This window comes from Nycticebus coucang, chromosome 19 (assembly GCF_027406575.1).
Source record: "Nycticebus coucang isolate mNycCou1 chromosome 19, mNycCou1.pri, whole genome shotgun sequence".
NCBI lineage: Eukaryota > Metazoa > Chordata > Mammalia > Primates > Lorisidae > Nycticebus > Nycticebus coucang.
Genome location: NC_069798.1, coordinates 42,273,291 through 42,292,184, shown reverse-complemented (window position 1 = coordinate 42,292,184; position 18,894 = coordinate 42,273,291). Strand labels below are relative to the sequence as shown.

The 18,894-nt window shown below is 46.5% G+C and overlaps 1 protein-coding gene across 1 annotated transcript in view; it reads left to right on the top strand.

Moving 5' to 3' along the window:
- The window catches only part of LOC128571794 (lipoxygenase homology domain-containing protein 1), a 44,283-nt gene extending 26,725 nt beyond the window's left edge, over nucleotides 1–17,558 (top strand). Inside the window, exons 5-8 of the mRNA XM_053571494.1 lie at nucleotides 5,029–5,199; nucleotides 10,014–10,146; nucleotides 11,409–11,567; nucleotides 17,014–17,558. Coding sequence (XP_053427469.1) covers nucleotides 5,029–5,199; nucleotides 10,014–10,146; nucleotides 11,409–11,567; nucleotides 17,014–17,494 — 944 coding nt within the window. The 3' untranslated portion in view covers nucleotides 17,495–17,558. The remainder of the gene's footprint in view (nucleotides 1–5,028; nucleotides 5,200–10,013; nucleotides 10,147–11,408; nucleotides 11,568–17,013) is intronic.
- The last annotated feature ends 1,336 nt before the right edge of the window (nucleotides 17,559–18,894 follow it).

Genomic DNA, 18,894 nt, shown 5'->3' with positions numbered 1-18,894 from the left:
TTTGTGAGGAATAAAACGTATTGAGGAAATACTATGAATTGATGTAATATGGAGTACGTAGAAATCCCAGTCTTACTGATGCTGGTAACGTTGCATCGTGGAGATAGGGCAATCAGCCTGATTGCTCCATTGTAAAATTTCCTCATAACTCTTCATCTAATGGGTTCATCTAGTGATGATCAATTAGGGCTACAAATGGTGATTTTTTAATTCTGTCATTTTTTTATCCACTTACTAGCTGGAATTTATCTGTAATATAAAAAAATGCCCCTAAGGCTATTTGATTACTGTGAAACATAGTTCATAGAGGAAAATCAAGATAAATGATTCATTCTTCCCTTTAATTACCATTACCCAGATAGCTTTTACAACATTGAACAAATTATAACCAGAGTGTTTATTTTCTAATTTGTCTTGCTCTTCTTGCTTTGTATGGTTAAATTAAAACCCTAGTGAGATAAAGAATTTCTTTTGCCACAAAACGAATTTATGTTTTCTTTTGAGCAACATAAATTCATAAAAGTATAAAATACCTCAGAAACAATGTTTTAACCACCACATTGGACAAGTGAAGAAACTGAGGCATGGAGTTTTTATTATAATGTGTTCAGCTTGGTGGATATGCTGAGACTGCAAGTCCCGTAGTGTCACACAGGGCAGCCTCTTAGATAATAGATATATGAAAGAGCTTGTGGAAAGACAACAACTAGATCCTTATATTCTTCCATAGCTAGGGCTCTGTGATTATTCTACATCTTACTTTAAACTGTCTATTGATTTTGCTGAAGAAACAAGTTACCCAGATGAACTCTTAGCATGCCAAAGGTTATTTTTAAGAAAAGAGTTACTGTTAAAATGAATTATCTTTCTACTTGAGAAGAATTTTTGGTGGTTTGTACTAGAATAAAGAACTAACAGTTCACTTTAGAAAGTAAAAATAGGCTGGGTACAGTGACTTACGCCTGTGATCCTCGCTGCCTGGGAGGCTGAGGCAAATGGATCCCTTGAGCTTGGAGTTTGAGATGAGCCTGAGCAAGAGGTAAAACCCATCTCTATTAAAAACAGAAAAATTAGCCAGACATTGTGGCAGGTGCCTGTAGTCCCAGGTACTTGGGAGGCTGAGGCAGGAGGATAGCTTAAGCCCAGGAGTTTGAGGTTGCTGTGAGCTAAGCTGATGCCATCACATGCTAGCCTGGACAACAGAATGAGACTATCTCAAAAAAAAAAAAAAAGGAAAAGACAAGACAAGACACTTATTGAATAATATGCCAAGCATTTTTCCAAGCACTGGAATATAGTTGTAGATAGATCACACAGGATTTCTTCTCATGGGGCTTACAACCTACTGGAAGAAGACAGACAATACAGTTTATGAGAAAACAAAAACAAAACTATTTCAGATTGTGAAGTGGTGACTGATGGCAAGTAATTGGGGATGAGGAAGCTTCTATAAATAGGGCAGTTAACAAAGGCTTTCCCAAAGACAGGACACCTCAGTGATAAAACAGTATTAGCACTCAGAGCCTGGGGAATATCATTCCAGACAGACAAAAGAGTAAACGCAAAGTTTTCAAGACAAGACAGGGTTTCATATACCAAGGTATAAAAAGAAGGCCAGTGTGGGTGGAATATAGTAAGAGAAGTTGCAAGAAGTATGAAATGAGATCAGAGAAGTGGAAAAGCACTAGATCATGTCAATCCTGGTAGTCCTGGGTGAGCAGTTTGTACTTTACTGTGACAATGATGGGGAGCCATTGGAGGGTTTTACATGGAGAAATGACAAAATCTGATTTATTATTTTAAATGTGGTGCATATAGAAAGATATTAATGATAGTATTGTGTATAGAAGTAAAAGTCTGGAGACCAATTAGTTATCCATCCACAACAGCAAGGTAAATAATTTGTGGTATGAGCATACAATGGGATACCAGGCAACTATGCAAAAGAATGAGGTCAATATTTATATTCTGGTTCTGATATGGGCTGTCTGTGAGTAAAAAGATAAGGTATCAACAGTGTGGAGCATTTGCTATCTTTGTATAAAATTATAAAGTAGAACCCTAAAAGAGGAGACTTTGAAAAGAAATGGATTCTCAAATGGTTGATTTCAGATGGTTCCCTATTGGTCCACCAGGGCCAGGAAGGATGTCGCCGTCTTGTTAAACTGTGGATCCATCTACCTATCTGCTATCCTGTTATCTTTACCAACAAAAATCAGCCACATGACACTGAGCTGCCCTGAGCTGCCTGTTCCCAGCTTTGTGTTTGATAGGTTCTTAGTGGGAGAAAGTTGCAGTAAGACCCCTGCCAATCCTACCCAACATTTCCAAAACAAGGTGAATAGATCCAGCAGTGAGCACAAAGCTGAGGATTAAGCTTCTTTCATGTCAAAGGAGTTAGGTTTAGCCTACTATTTACCATGAAAGAAGTTTCTCTGAAGAACTCAAACTTGAAAAGAAAGTTGTGGATGGGGCGAGACAGTATCCTTTCAGAGGATGAGGGACAGGGGTACACAGTGAGGAAGGAGGCGCCTGCCACAGGTCATTAAGGCAAGGCCTCATCTCTCTGTCTTCATCTAAACAGCAAGGGCAATGAATTATCTGGGTATAAAGTTACAGCCACCCTAGAATCTACCTTTCCCCTCAGCTCACTGCTTTTCTCTGTCACCGCCCCACCTGCAGCCCAGGAAGTGTGATTCAGTAGTGAGACTGGCTAGGGTATAGAGCAAGATGAGCTGTGTTTTCTAGTATCATAAACAATCTCAAGATGGTCCAGCTCTCCAAGTAAATGTCATCCTGCTCCACAGCACACTCACACACTCATGCACACACTAACACACTTGAAATTCTCATTGATTTCCTATTGCTGAAAGACCCTCTGACTCTGGTCTTGATACATTAAACCAGGAGTTCTTATGGTGTGTCTCTAGGATCAGCAATGTTACCTGGGAGCTAGTTAGAGATAGAAAATTTTGGATCCCATCAAAACATACCGAATCACGAACTCTGGGAGTAGAGCCCAATAATCTGTGTTTTAACAAGTGCTTGAGGGGATTGTGATGCAGCCTTCGCCACACATTGAAACCAACTGGACAGCTTCGAGAATATAGATGCTGGGGCCCAACTTCAGAGTCTGTGGTAGCTGAACTGGGTAAGAGCTGGATACTAGAATTCCTCTCTTGCTCCCTGCATCTCCTTTTCACACACACACACACGCACGCAGGGTGGAGGTGGATGGTTTGGGGAGGACAAATAATCTCTTCCAATAGGACATCTGGGATATCTTCTAATAGGATCAACAACTTTTCTTTTTCTCTGCCTTCCTCTTTACCTGCCTCCTCTTTTCTACGTCCCATTCTAGACATCTTTGAGCACTGATTGAATAGGTCTTACCTGCATCATTTGCAGACTGAATGCACTGAGTCTTGCTAAATAGTTTAATCAGTTTCATGATACTATCAGGAACCATCTCAGAAAGCTGCCATTTTACAAACTTACAAGTAGAATAGGCACTAAGGTAGAAAAGTAGAATGATTTATTGAGGTAAAAAACAAGTCGATTGACAAAATAGCTCACCACTGTTTAAGTCAACAGAAGTATTGTAAAATTCGGCTTGTTTGCCACTCACTGTTTTCCACTTCAGAAAGTACTCTTTTGACATAGGATAATGCTGACCTATAGCTGCCACTGTATATTCCCTGCTCACAAGCCTTGACATCTACCCCCTGAAATCCAGGCAACTGAAGTTTGTGTCCATCTTTGTGTGTCTCCTTGTGCTTTAAGACAATGAGACCCAGAAGCAAGGTCCATCTTCTCTGTTGCTTTGGGCATTGTCTGATCCTAGAGGAAAGCTTTTTGGTGGGTACACTGGGGATGATCCCTCAGCCCCAGGTGGCATGACAAGACAAGGGGTGGTTGCAGAGCACATCCTTGCATTCCCTGCAGGGAACTGCCTTGTACACATATTATGGGCAGCAAATATCCTCACCCTAACCTGCCAGACCACTGGGATTTCCTCCTACATGTGGCCCTTTGGTTTTCAGAGTTCTCAAGGACTTTGAAGAGTGGAGAGTAAATGAGCCAGTGCATGCTATAAATAGCATGCAGCTGTCACAGCAAAAGCACATCGATCCATTCTCGATAGGGAAACCCTGCCAATTCCCGCAGAGGCAGCTGTATATTCAATATTAGGCCAACATGTGTCAAATTTAGAAACATACCTAAAGAGATAGCAGCTTCGTCTGATTCCTGCTATGATTGTTGAATAGCTCAGCTGAGGTCCCCGGAGTCCTAACACAGTCTTTTATGCGTTGTTCATCGAGCAACTAGTACCTGCCAGTCGCAATGCTAGGCCTTAAGGTAACAAAAACAAGTAAGACCCAGTCCCTGCCTTCAGGAGCTCGCAGTCTGGGGGATGAGACTCATGAATAACGACAACACAAAGTGGTCAGTGTGTGGACAGGGCAGATGCAAGGGGATACAGGAGCATGCAGGACACCTGACACCAGCATAACAGGCAGCTGGGGGACATCAGAGAAGGCCTCTGGAGGAGTTGATATCTAAACTGATTCTGGAAGGATATTTGGCATGAGCTAGATGAATCTTAGTGTCAGAAGTAATAAAGGTCATCCTTCACCTTTGAGAACTCCAAAAAGGGCTATTTCTTGGGTCAGAGACCTCCATTATGAATCTTATAAAAGCTGTGATCCCTCTTCCTGGTAAAATGTCCACATGCTACATATAACTATAGCACAATTTCTCGATTTCTTAAACCCCATACACAAATCCTCTAGTGTTCATGAACCCCAGGTTAAGGGCTTTTCAAAGAGCATTATATCCTCTGGGCTGGAGGACCCCTCAGAGACCACTGAACCCAAACCCTCTTTTCATCAACAAGGAGATCAAGGCCCAGAGAGGACAGAGACAGGACTTGTCCAGGGCCGCACAGCCAGTGGGTTGGGGGAAGGTGGAAGTCGAAAAGAGAAGAAAGGCACATGCAGCTCCATCCTCACGATGTCTTTTCCACAGGGATATTTCCTGGCTGGCATCTGAGCTATATCGATGTGAAGGACAACTCCCGTGATGAGACCTTCCGCTTCCAGTGTGACTGCTGGCTCTCGAAGAGCGAGGGTGATAGACAGACCGTCCGCGACTTTGCCTGTGCCAACAATGAGATCCATGATGAGTTGGAAGAGACCAGTATGTGGGGAGAGCGTTGGCTCAGGGGGGAGTCGGGAAATGGTGTCTGAATGAGAAGACATTGCTACAGCTGGAGAAGGTCAGGTGCCCAATGCAGGAAATAATGCGGAGAGACGCATGAGTAAGCACCCTAAATGTTGCTTAGCAAACCTGGAACTGCAGAGATACTGGTTCCAACTCATGGTCCTGAATCACAGGGACTAATTTAAGTAGCAGGAAGACCCACTGAGGACAGGCTCATCCTGACCTGAAGGCTGGGCTGGATGCTTTGGTGTAGAGCCCTCTCTGGTTTATTTTTATATCATGGACTCTATCTGATTGACGCCTAATCAAGGCCTCCTAGAAATAGAATGCATGGGGAGCCAGTCTTTCCTTCAGCCACTTTCTTTTTGTCCTTTTCTCAAGGGATGTTTAAAGGGAAAGAGTAATTGATCCTAGGGAGATGTGTGTTTAACACAGATGCCAGTCTCTGGGCCCACCAGATCGGAAGGAGGCTTATCAAAGGCAGATAAGCCTTTGTGAAGAAGGAGTTTTCTAACCATAGTCCTTAAGGCAATACTAGCTGCAATAAGAGGTAAATCCCCGATTCTCAGTGTCTTAGCACAGCATTTATTTCTCATTCCTTAACAGACAGTCCGGTGTGGGTATTTGGTGGGAAGTCTTCTGTGGAGCTATTTAGGGACTCAAGCTCTTTCCATCTGTGTCTATCATTTCCAACATGTAGCTTCCACATATTTTGCAGAAGGGAAAGAGAGCACGGAGAAGGCACAGCCCCTACCTGCTTAACACATGAACTCACATCCTATTAGTGAGATCTAGTCATGTGGCATTATCAGATGCAAGCAAGGGTCCCTGGGAAATGTAGTCCCTGGCTGGGCAGCCCCTCTAGAAGACCACTGTAGACCATGGAATGGACGTGCGAATCTTTGGTGGAAAGCCAGCCACCCACACTCCTCTCTGCCATGCCTCTGAACTGTCCAACGATGAAATTAGCTGCGTTGAGGGGTGGTAACCATTACATTCCCAGGAGTAGTCAAATGAGAGCCAAGTGCCCATCTGCCAAGTTCGCTGTATAGAAATTCCTGCCCTAATTCAGAAGCTAAACTCCCAACTTGTGTAATTACACTTCCTGAGGAGTTACTGAGTGCCCAGTTTTATGCTAGATGCTCTGAATGATACACACTGCTTCGTGACCTCTGGTTTATTTGCATTGACTTTTGCACATGTGTCAGTCTCTCAATACACCCGAAAGCTCCCACGGGTCAGGGGCAGCAGCACTCATGTCCACAGCCCTCTGCAACTACTCAGGCCATGGGTTTAGTGGCTGCTCAGTTAGTTGGTGCTTGGTGACTGAAAGAAGATGCAGTCCTTGTCCTTGCAGCCTTACAATCTAGTTAGAGAGAGAATCTTAAACCCTTCACATAAGTGCCAAGATGAAGAATAGAGTCTCCTCAGGCGATTGGAGTTCAGGAAAGAGATTCGTAAGGTGTGGAGCTTAGTCACTAAGTCTGCTTCCCAGAGTTCCTGCCAAACAGCTGCCAAGACCTGCAGATTTGAGTTGGCAGGAGGTTGCAGAGGGCCCTCTCAGTGTGCGCTGCATTACCTGTTCTTTTCTCTGACACTTGTGTTAGTTCTGGAAGGATATGTGCATCCTGGGGACAGGGCAGGGCACAGAGGTGAGGAGAGGGCCTGGACCAATCTGTCTGTGTTGGGAAACTGCAGAGGGCAGAGCAGCCCCCTCGAGGGAGGCTCGGCCTGGGTATAGTCATAGGCCGAGCTTGAGCCAAACATCCCAACCTTCAGCTACCTTTATTTAACCATGTGACAAAGCCATTTTGATCACCCGCAAGTGCCAGGCCTTAATTTGACTTCTCAGGCCACACCAATGAATAAAATGGAAATACTGCCTCCATGGCCCTTAGATTCTGGCACCGCTAACCCTAGGGCCCCTAAGTGTGTCCAGCATATGAGGACAAACACCCTCCCAGAATTTAAAGGTCTTAGGTGGCTATAGCCACAACTTGGCTTTCTCAGGAGGCTCCAGTGGTTTTAGTACATGTCTGTCCCTCTTTTCTTCACTGCTCTGTTTTCCTCAGTGTGTCACCTGCATTTCAGTACAGACTCTTACCACCATGGGAAGATGGCTGTGGGCAGCCCCAGCCAATGTCACAGTCTCAGTGGAAGGGCACAGAGCTCTCCTCCCATGCAAACGACAAGTCCCAAGAATAAACATTGGCCCTGAAACACGATGAGTGAGTTCCAAATGCCCACTAGGAGCCCGCTGTGCGCCTCCTGGCATTCCTCCCTGGACGTCACGCGCCCCTGCAGTTTGTTCCGCAACTCCTCACAGAGTGTTACTGGATCTTCTCTGCACCTGCCCAGCCCCTCTCAGCGTCCCGCATTGCCTGTTCTTTCCTCTGCAGACGCCATGCCCAGCACAAAGCCTGTAGTCCACCCCTCCTCCATCTGCCACTCACACCACCTTTCATGTTTTGCTGGTGGCCCCTTCATGCCAGTGACCCCCATGTTCTTCTTTCTTCATGTGATTGCTGGGCCTGTCCTTGGGTGTGCTGGCCCCATGCTGAGCCACACACTGACCTCTGTTAGACTGGGCACCACACTCTTACCTGCCCCATCTTTTCAGGTCCCTGATCCTCCTCTGTCCACTTCCTTCCAGCACCCTGCAAACAAAGTTCAGAGTCTCGCATTCCACCTTTTTATTAAGGCACTGACCAGTGAAAGAGGGCAAGGTCAAAATATGCTGCTGGAAGCTTCCTTTCAAAAGACCCTTGACACCAGTACAACTGGCAACATTTGTTTCTAATCTGCCTAAAGGCCCTAAACTCCTTACTTCACAGCATCCTCAGGACCATCAGGAAAGAATTTGCTAGTCCACATAGTACACCCCATCTGCATCATCTCTCCCGTCTCCTACTTGAGTCACTCAGGATGACCTGTAGGTTCCTTTGTGCTCCCTGCCTCCCTCCTTGGGGCTGACAAACCATTTCCTTACCTACACCCAGGATCCCCTTTGAATTTACCAGTGTCTGTTTGCAGGACAGACCTTAGCCTCTCACAGAGCACAGAACAACAGGGTACAGCTCCCTTCCCCGGTGCACTGGAGTGCCTGGGCTGGAATGAGAGGTTCTGTGCCCTCTCTGGGTCTCTTCCTCTCTCGGGGGCTGCCCGTGTCTTTGCTCTTTCCATCGATTCCAGGTAGCAGAGATTCTTCTGGAAAGAAGTCACAAAGGCAGAGGGCTGCTGAGGGGCTGGGGTTGGCATGACCTTGAGCTGCAGGCAGGGCCATCTCTTCTCTTGATTTTCTTTACCATTTCTCTGAGATAAAGACACAGAGACAGAACCACCCCTTTGGATCCAGAATCCCAAACCATTGACAGTTTGTGTATTGCAGTGAAAGCTATGTCTATGGGGACACTCCAGACAAATATGTACTGTGTCCTCCTATGTGCCAGCTGTATCCCTGGCCTGGTCCCAGGGAACAGGGCTGGATCACATGTCACACCCCATTGGTATCTTTGCTTATGCTCTTTCCTCTGCCTGGAACATCCCTCCATTTCCTGCCAATTATAATCATGGCTCTTCTCCAAGGCCAAGCTCAAATGCCACCTCCCTCTTGAAGCTTCCTGTGATTAGCTTGCTCATTCATTTATTCATGTGGTAAATGTCTATTGAGTGCCTTCTATGTGTCAGGTCCTGTTCTGGGCACTTGAGATTCTGCCAGTGAGCAAAATGAAGGCCACTTCCTACATGGAGCTTACATTCAAGTGTGGAAGGGGAAAACACAATCAACAATAAAATAATGGATAAATGAACTACATAGCAGGTTTGAAGGTTTTAAGGACAACAGAAAATAATTGAGCAAAGTAGGGCAGACCAGGAGTGCAAGGGGAATTAGGCTGCAATTTTAATTAGGATTGTGGAGTAGACTTCCCTGAGAAGGAGGTGAGGGGGTGAGTCAAGCCACTGAAGATGGAGAGAGAGGGAAAGGGGAGTCACTTCAGGCAGAAGGACCCATCATTGCAGCTCTGAGGCAGGAGCTCCCTGGGTGCTCTGGGAACAGTTAGGGAGCAGAGTGGCTGGAGTAAGTGCTGGGAGAGGAGGCGGAGGGGAAACTGCCAGCCGCATTTTCATCTCACCCCATAGTATTTTGGTCCTTTGTTGCAAGGTCATCACATTCTATTTTTTGGCATAGTCCATGTTTGTATCTGGAGCAAGAGATTGATTGATTTCTAGTGTGATCCCTAGTCTAGTCCAGTCCTGACACTTGGCACCCACCTAACAATTGTTGAATGAATGCCTGATGTGCACACACAATTGAGGGAAGGTTGATGTGAGGCGGAGTGACAACTGAGACAAAGATGGGAGTGAGACTGCTTGCCAGAGCCAGTTTCCCTGGGGTCCTTTGCCTGTCTGGGTCTTTCCTCTTTGCTTTTTGTAGCAGGCCCCACCTGTCCTTTTTCTTTTCTTGGCATATGATCTTCGGTTTGCAACTAGGGGGACCAGCCCATTACTGAGAGCAGACCCTGTGTCCCCCTGAGTGTTCATCCCCAGCTCCTGCTGCTTTCCTACTAACTCCTATATTGGCCTGCAAAGAGGTTGCTACTATAAATAAAGTGGGAATGATCACCCTAGAATCTGGGCAGCTTCTGCTTATGGCACTTGAATTGTGGCGATTTAGTCCTGCATCCCCCACATCCAGGCCAATGAAGGCTGGAAGGAGTGACCATTGTGCATCTACCCTGATGGTAGGCTCTGCCTCCCCTCTGCTGACCCACCCCACCCCTCTATTACAGCCTACGAGATCGTCATAGAAACGGGCAACGGAGGCGAAACCAGGGAGAATGTCTGGCTCATCCTGGAAGGAAGGAAGAACCGATCCAAAGAGTTTCTGGTGGAAAATTCTTCTAGACAGCGGGCCTTTAGGAAGTAGGAAGGGGGGTACCCATGGGGGATTGGGGCTGCGTGGGTGGGTAAGAGAGGGGCCCCCAAGAAGCTCCCCTTTCGGTGGGACCCGTAGAAATACAAATAGGCCTAACCAGCAAGTACTATTGAGCACTTGCTGTGTGCCAATACTGGGTAAGCTCCTGGGGGGTGAAATAGGCAATTTATAAGAGGGACTACATGTAATGACAGCTCACTCTGTGGTGAGACAGTGCTACTCCCTGCAGACATGATCCCCCATTCATGTACATCATCCCCTTACCTCCTTCCATCAGAGCCACCTCTGAACTGAGAAGATGCCCACCCCATCTCCCTGCTCCCTCCAGCATTGCTTACATAATCTCCACCTCCCCCTCAGCACCACTAAGCCTTTGTCTTCATCTCTCCAGGCAGCCCTAACAGAATTCCTTAGGCAGAGTGGGTTGGAAACAACAGTGCTGGTGGCTGGAAATCCAAGATTCAGACACCAACAGATTCAGTGTCTGGTGAAGGTCAGCCTGCTTTTTCATAGGTGACCATCGTTTTGTGTCCTCACATAAAAGAAGAAGAGAGGAACCTCTCTGGGGCCTTCTACATAAGGGCACCAATCCCATTCCTGAGAGCTCCACCCTCATGACCTATTCACTTCCCAAAAGCACCACCTACAAATATCATCACAATGGGGATTAGGTTTCAACACGAGTTTGGGAAAGGTACACATTCAGTTTATAGCAACCCTTTCTTCACATTCCCTGTACATTAGAACAAAGCCTGGTCACTTAGACAGACACTTATAGACACCAAAGACTGCCTGCACCATCCCCTTCTCCATCACCATTTCTCTCACTGGACCTGAACTCCACCCATGCCTGCATTCCTCTCAGAAATATCTGCACCTCCACATGCTACTGTTCCCCATTCCAGGACTTTGCTAGGGTAAGTTCACTTCTGGAGACTCTCTCTGTCTCCCCCCTCTGCTCCCCACCCTGCCAGCTCAACCTCCAGGGCCTCACCCTCCTCCACCTCCATCCTATGAGATGATATCACCATTCTTGTTACTGAGATCAGGCGGCTAGTAGGAATTTTTAATAGTGATTGTCTTGTTCCAAAAATAGATGGAATTCCTTAAGGAACACAGGAGTGCCAGCAGATTCTGTTGCCATCCTCTCCCCATTCTCCCGCCCCAGGATGCAGCATCACCCTCAATAAATGCTTACTGGCTTCAGTGGGCAAGGATAGCTCACTGGCCACACCTTTGGTTCCTGCAGGGGGACCACAGACACGTTCGAGTTTGACAGTGTCTACTTGGGGGACATTACCTCCCTCTGCGTGGGCCATCTCGCCAGGGAGGACCGGTTCATCCCCAAGAGAGAGCTGGTCTGGCACGTCAAGACCATCACTATCACCGAGATGGAGTACGGCAATGTGTATGTTTTGAGCTTCTCAGTACAAGAGGACAGAATGTGGGGAAGTGTTCCCTTTAGGGCTCAGGTCGTGCCAGTCAGGAGGCTGATAAGGCAGAGGAAGAAGAGGCAGCTGCACTGTTCTGAAGCTGTCTGAACTATGCATCTGCCACCAGAGGCAGGGCACAGGCTCAGATGACCTTGAGTGCACACAGCCTTGGAATTCTTGGGATGCATCTTGGGAGAAGGCTAAGGAAGTCAAACAGAGCTTGACAGCGGACTTTCCTTGCTTTCTCCTTTCTTCACTCTATACAACAGACAAATACAGTTTCAAAGCCTACTGTTCACACAGCCATAGTGAAACCCACCATCCGTGTAGGCAGAGAAGAGACCAGAGACAAGCTGGGATGATCAATGGGCCCACCTGTCTCCCAGTGCCCCAGATAAAGGCTCCACATTTTCACTGTCAAGGTCTTCTAGAGACTCAGGCATTGCTGCAGGATTAAGGGTCTTAGTTACCTGGGCAACACAGTTACAGCCATCACTTAGTCTAATTAAAAGCACTTGGTAACCACACTAGAAGCCAGAAAGGGCCCTGAGGCTTTGGAAGGCAATAAAAGACACTGAGAAGGAACCAGGGAGGGGTGGTGAGGGGAAGCCAAGGTCTAGGCTTGCAGAAGAGTAAATGAGAGCCAAGTGCTCAGCTCAAATGGCCATGCTTAATGGGGTGTCCCACCCAGAACTGCCGCCAGCCCCTTGCCCCTCCATACCCTCTCCCTAGGCTTGGCTCATTCCACACCTCTGAGCCTTTCCTGCACCAGAGAAAGTGGCCACTGCCCACATAGAAGCAGCAGCCAGGTGCAGGCCTGCTGGATCCAGGTGGGTGGGTTGCTCGGCTGTAGACTCTGGCCCTCAGGAGACCAGGTATCTCAAAGTAATGTCTGTCCAGGTTCGTCCTATGGCCTGTAAGCTCCCTACATTTGGCTGCCCCAGACTTCAAAAGCTTCTTCCCCTTTGGGAATTAGGCAAGAAAGGGTTCCGACCTCTGAACTTCTGTCCTAGTCTTTCAGACTGCCATAGCAAAACACCAGAGACTGCGTAGCTTAAACAACATTGATCTATTTCTGACAAATCCAGAGACTAGAAGTCTGAGAGCAGGTGCCTGCATGGTTGGGTCCTGTGAGGGCTCTCTTCTTGTCCTGTAGGCAGTCGCACATGTTCTTCCATGGCAGAGAGAAAGCGCTCCTCTTCCTGTAAGAGCACTAATCCTATCATGAGGGCCTGACTCTCATGACCTCATCTAAATCTAAGTGTTTTTCAAAGGCCCTCACCTCCAAATACATTGGGGGTTCCAGTTTTCCCCAATTCAACATGTGAATTTGGGGCAGAGGGACACAATTCAGTCCAAAACAGCTTCCCTCCTGGGCTGTGCAGTTATTTGCAGTTTTTGTAGAGAAAACCCAACCTGAGTACAATAAATCCTGGGCATGGTTGATAGGACCTGAGAGCTGGGAGATCAGCCAGAAGAGAGAATGGTTCACTCATTAAGTCAGGGCCAGGTCAAAGCCCCATCTGTTGCTCTGTACTGTTTCCCATCCATAGGGATTGTGGCTGCTGATATAGCTCCTCTGTAAACCCCCCTGTCTCCCCAGAGTAAAATAAAACGAAAGTCACCCTTGAGTTATCCACCCTCTTATAAGCCCACAGCATTGGCTGTGAGAGAGAGCTCTCAGAACCACCTGGCACCTTCCAGTCTCAGGAAGGCAGAGAGGCAAAAGGCCCTGGATACTAGAGCTGTCACCTGGTCAGCCGTGTGGCCTTAGGCTATTGCCCCTTACCAATCTGCGCCTCGAGAGCTCCTTTGGGAAAAGAGGTAGATACTCTCTAGAGGAGGGTACAGCAGGGGAGTTCAGCCTTGGGGGCTCTCAGAATTATGCCTCAGCCCACCCCTGCCTGCATAGGTCTCAAGCTTACCTGTTGTCTTTAATGATAAAACTTGTCTCTCCCAGAAATACTTTGTTTCATCATGGTGGCAACTCACATGGCCTTGTCCTGGAAGGCACCTACATTTTACATTATAGCACCACTCACCTAACACTGGTGCATCCATGGCTCTTCCCAACCACCACATTAACCACATTTGAATTCTCATGAATTACAAATGAATCTAATCTCAATCTCTTAAAAATGCAATAACCTCCAAATTTCCACCTTCTAACCTTTTCCGATTCCAACCCTTCTTTTGCTTTTTACCTTTCTGATGGGTTCTTGTTTATCACTAATATCCTTAGGATTTCAGTGGAGAGAAGCACAGAGAGGCCTTTATTTTTACAACTAAGAAAATGGAAATTTTTTGCTTTATTTTAAAGACTAAAACTAAATGGAACAACAGGGAAAAAAAAAAACTAAAACACCTTTATTGCTTTACTGTAATAGTATATCTAATACATAATCATTATAACAATTCAAGTAATACAGAAAAGTACAAAAAAGAAAGTAAAACTTCCCTACAGCCTGAATAATCAGAGATGGCCCCACTGTGAGAATTTGATGACCTTACGCTCTCTAGCATTTTTCTAATTTCTCACATACACACGATTCATGTATGTTCATATTATATGTGGCTTTAAACATATATGTTTCTTTTTGCTCATTATTCTCTGTATCCTTCTCCAGCTACAGCCTTAGCCCTGTAGGGTCCTTATCCTTAAGGCCCACATTTTGGTGATCTTATTATTATATCTATTCGAGAACATTTTCTTATCTACATCAGGGAATATTTTTCAGCCCTCAAAAATAATGAATTAAATGCATACCAGATGACTTGGAGCCATTCCCAGGAAGTATTGTTGAATGAGAAAAGCAAGATACGAGAAAACATGTCTTATATGATGCCGTTTTGTAAAGGGAACACTGACATTCCCATATGTCTGTGTATATGTGGTTCTGTGCAGAGTTGGGTGAAATGGAGAGAGATTTGGCAGGCTACGCCCTCAACTGTTGCCTGGGTTATCTGAGGAGACAGGGTGCTGAAGTAGAGAGGAAAAAGAAAGTAGGAGATAGAGCCAAGCAAAAGGGAAGCAGGAAAAAAAAGTGCATTTAAAAAAGCATGCATATGATCAGATGGTTTGTGCATTTATATAGAAGTATGTATATGTGGGCATATGCATAAAGAAATACATTTTAAAATAATTTTATAACAAAAAAATGCAAGTATATCCCCCTCTAAGAAATTGTGGTATGTAACAACAATCCAAATTTATCAAGTGACAAATTAGAGGAATGAAGATCTCAAAACAATAAGGATTTCCTGTGGGGTGTTTTTAAATGGCTTATTCTTCAGGGGCCAAGGAGGTCCTGGTTCAGGGTCACCTTAAACTATGACTTTTCGATTCTAAGTCTTAGTTCTCCATTCTGTGAAATGGGAGGATGACGATTAGGTTGTTGTGGAAGCTAATGTGATGTAAGAATTCAAAGCCCTGTGTTGAATAAACATGCTGAAAAACAAGTTCTTTTTGCTGCTGAGAATTTTCATCTAAAATAAGGCTTGATTTTGCACCATTGGGCACACCCTTTCAGTACTGCATTGCTGAAGTCCTTACCCAATCCCATGGCTGCTTATTTCTAACACTGTTAAAATATTGGCAAATTGGAGGGGAAGGAACCACAGCAATTGTTCAGTGCAAACCTCTAGCTTTGCCAATGGGAAAATCAATATATTGGTAAGGGATAGGATTAGTCCAAGGTCACATAGGTGGTAGGTGGCAGGCCTGGGGTCAATGCCCTGTGCAGCATTTTCTCACTGCCTTCTGACTTCCTCTTAGACGCACTGCCATTACCCAGAGGCTAAAACTGAATATATGCAAGGTCTGGTTAGCGTGGGACTTGGTCCAAGACCATGTCTCTTGGCTTTGGACTTGCTTAGGCTTCTTCTGTCTTCTGGGTCTTCTCCAGTAGAGGATTTTCTCTTGCCCCTTGCAGTACACAAACACACACACACACTCACAGATCAACTCAGCCAAGTCAGGGATTTGGCAGCACGTGTTCCATAGTCACGTTTCCATTTGGCTTTGCCTGGGATTGTCATTCTGGATTCAGTTTCCTCTGAAGGTGACACCACCAGGTGCAAGCAAGAATCAGTCCCAATGAGGGAGCAAGGGTGTCAGCAGGTAGGAGTGGAGTGAGCTGGAAGAAGAGCAGGCAACAGGTCAGAGAGTTCTGGTCATGAGGGGTGTTTCAGGCTGTTGCAAACTCTTTGGTTTTTACTTGACCTAGAAGCCAGTGGAGGGTTCTGGGCAGAGGAATGACATACTTTGGCTTCATCTCAGCAGCATCATGTGGCCACTATGTAGAGATTTGGCCAGAGATATCAAGAATCAGGGAGACAAGTCAGGAGGCTTTTGATATTTTCCAGGTAAATGATGATGACTTCGACCAGAGTAGCAGCAGAGGAGATAGAGAGATAATGGATACTATTTTCAAGTGGGCTGGTTCTGGGTATATCTTAAAGATAGATGTTCTATGATTGGATATGGAATGTGAGAGGTGGTGGGGGTGGGGAGGAGTAGAAGAATCAAGGGATGGCCAGGCACAGTGTCTCATGTCTGTAATCCTAGCACTCTGGGAGGCCAAGTAGGGAGGACTGCTTTAGGTCAGGCGTTCAAGACTAGACTGAGCAGGCATCAGCCATATACACCAGAGCTGTCGGGTTCGAATCCAGCCTGGGCCTGCCAAACAATGACAACTACGACCAAAAAATAGCCAGGCGTTGTGGCGGGTGCCTGTAGTCCCAGCTACTTGAGAGGCTGAAGCAAGAGAATCTCTTAAGCCCAGGAGTTGGAGGTTGCTGTGAGCTTTGATGCCACAACACTCTACCCGGGGCCATAGCTTGAGGCTCTGTCTCAAAAAAAAAAAAAAAAAGACTAGCCTAAGCAAGAATGAGACCCCATCCCTCCAAAAACTATATCTATGTGTGTGTATGTGTATATATGTCTATATGTACATAAACGTGTATATATGTACCTTATATGTATATATTACTTGTATGTCTCTACATATATGTATATGTACACACATTTATTTATATATACATACATAAGTATATATGTGTATGAGTATATATATATATATGCATGCTTGTAGTCCCAGCTACTTGGGAGGCTGCAGTTCACATGAGCTCAAGAGTTTGAGGCTGCTGTGAGTTATGATGATGCCACTGCACTCTAGCCAGTGTGACAGAGTCAGACCCTGTCTGCAAAAAAAGAATCAAGGAGTAACCAGATGGAGATGCCCCACTACCATGAATTTCAGTAAAACAAGACCTTGCACTCACATTTTACCCTGGACATTTCCAGCTCCAATATCCTGTGACCCGGGGAAGGGCTCATTTGTGGATGAGCAGGGAACTGGGGGCTCTGACCCTGCGGCATCCCCTGAGCCCCTCCCCTCCTCTCTCCCGCCTCCCCGCCAGGTACTTCTTCAACTGCGACTGCCTCATCCCGCTCAAGAGGAAGAGGAAGTACTTCAAGGTATTTGAGGTCACCAAGACCACTGAGAGCTTTGCCAGCAAGATCCAGAGCCTGGTGTCCGTCAAATACGAGGTCATCGTGACAACGGGCTATGAGCCTGGGTCTGGCACTGACGCCAACGTCTTCGTGACCATCTTTGGGGCCAATGGGGACACCGGCAAACGTGAACTGAAACAGAAGATGCGCAACCTCTTTGAGCGCGGCAGCACCGACCGCTTCTTCCTGGAGACGCTGGAGCTGGGCGAGCTGCGCAAGGTGCGGCTGGAGCACGACAGCAGCGGCTACTGTTCCGGCTGGCTGGTGGACAAGGTGGAGGTCACCAACACCAGCACCGGCGTGGCCACCATCTTTAACTGCGGCCGGTGGCTGGATAAGAAGCGGGGGGACGGCCTCACTTGGAGAGACCTCTTCCCTTCTGCCTGAGGAGCTGGAGGCCCCTTGTCCACCCTCTCCTTGAGATGCCTCGGGCCACAACTTCCTGCCCTCCGCCTCAACCAATCGCAGTCCTGTCCTGGAGCCTCAGGGAGCACAATGCGGACCATTGAGAGTTTCGTGGTCCTTGGGAGGCCTCTGTTTGTGGGTGACTCTTTGTAGGGTTCTGCTCTCCACCCCAGGCTCTTGGACCTACAGGACTCATAATCAGCATGTGTCATAATCTGAGACTGCCCAGTAATAACTTCTTGCATTTCCTTTTCCTGTAATAATCGCAGTGGCCAGGCTGGGACAAGCTGCAGAGTGTGGATGGGAAACAGGGGATGGGAGTGGGGAAGGAGAGACCATGGAGATGGTGTATTTTAAGCAAAACTAATTAACACTTTTTCTCCAAAAAAGCTGGGCCAATTAAATTATTACCAACCACATCCCATAAAGAACTCCTCTTAGCATCTGCTTGCTAAGAAATATCTGGTTTTCCCCAGTGTCAATAAGTCCAGTGGTGAATGGAGGAAGTGTTTTTGTTGAGGTATTTTTGAGCCTGTGAAAAGTAGGTAATTCTTTCCATCACTTTACAGAGAACACATTGGCAAGTGCTTGCTGGTGATGCAGCCTGTGATAACACAGTAGGAATAGGGCCCCAAGGTGTTGGGACAGCACCTGCAACAGCCTGGTCATCACTGCACAAGAAGGCTGGGAGGGAAAGAGGGGACCTTGGGGTCAGTTGGTGAGTATCACCCAGGCTCTTTGTGGGCAATGTTTGGACTGAGAGCTGAGAGGGAATCGGGAGAATTCTGACTAAAGATGAAGACATGGTCTCTGCCCACAGGGGGATGTGACCTTGATGGAGAGGCAGCGGAGAACTGCACATTTGTACATGCACATAGGTATACACAAACACACACACTCCCCGACTGACGGTCACAAAGGAATCTGGCGACACACAGAAAGACATAGCAGAGGTCAGCACTTAACATCCGATGTTCCTGCAAGAAAGGACAGCAGCAAGGTGAGTCAGGTCGAGTCTTTCTACAGCAGGACACCCCAGTGCCTCTGTTTCTACTACTCTGCCTTGTTGCCTCCATCCTCAATCCCTGATAGATTTGAACTCTTAGTGAGGCTTCAGGACACTGAGGAATGTTCAGGGAGCTCTTGGAGAGAGGTTAAACACGCAGGTAATGGGGGCAGCCTCCCTGGGTTGGAATCCCAGCTCTGCCTCTTAGGGGCTGTGAGTTCTTGGGCATGTTATTTCATTCACTCGGGGTCTCAGTTTCTTCATCTGTAAAACAGACCGAATGATAATAATGCCTACATTGTAGGTTAGTATGAGGACTAAATAGGCATGTGGTTTCAATTCAGCACCTACATTACTTTTGTTTTCTTTATTTTTT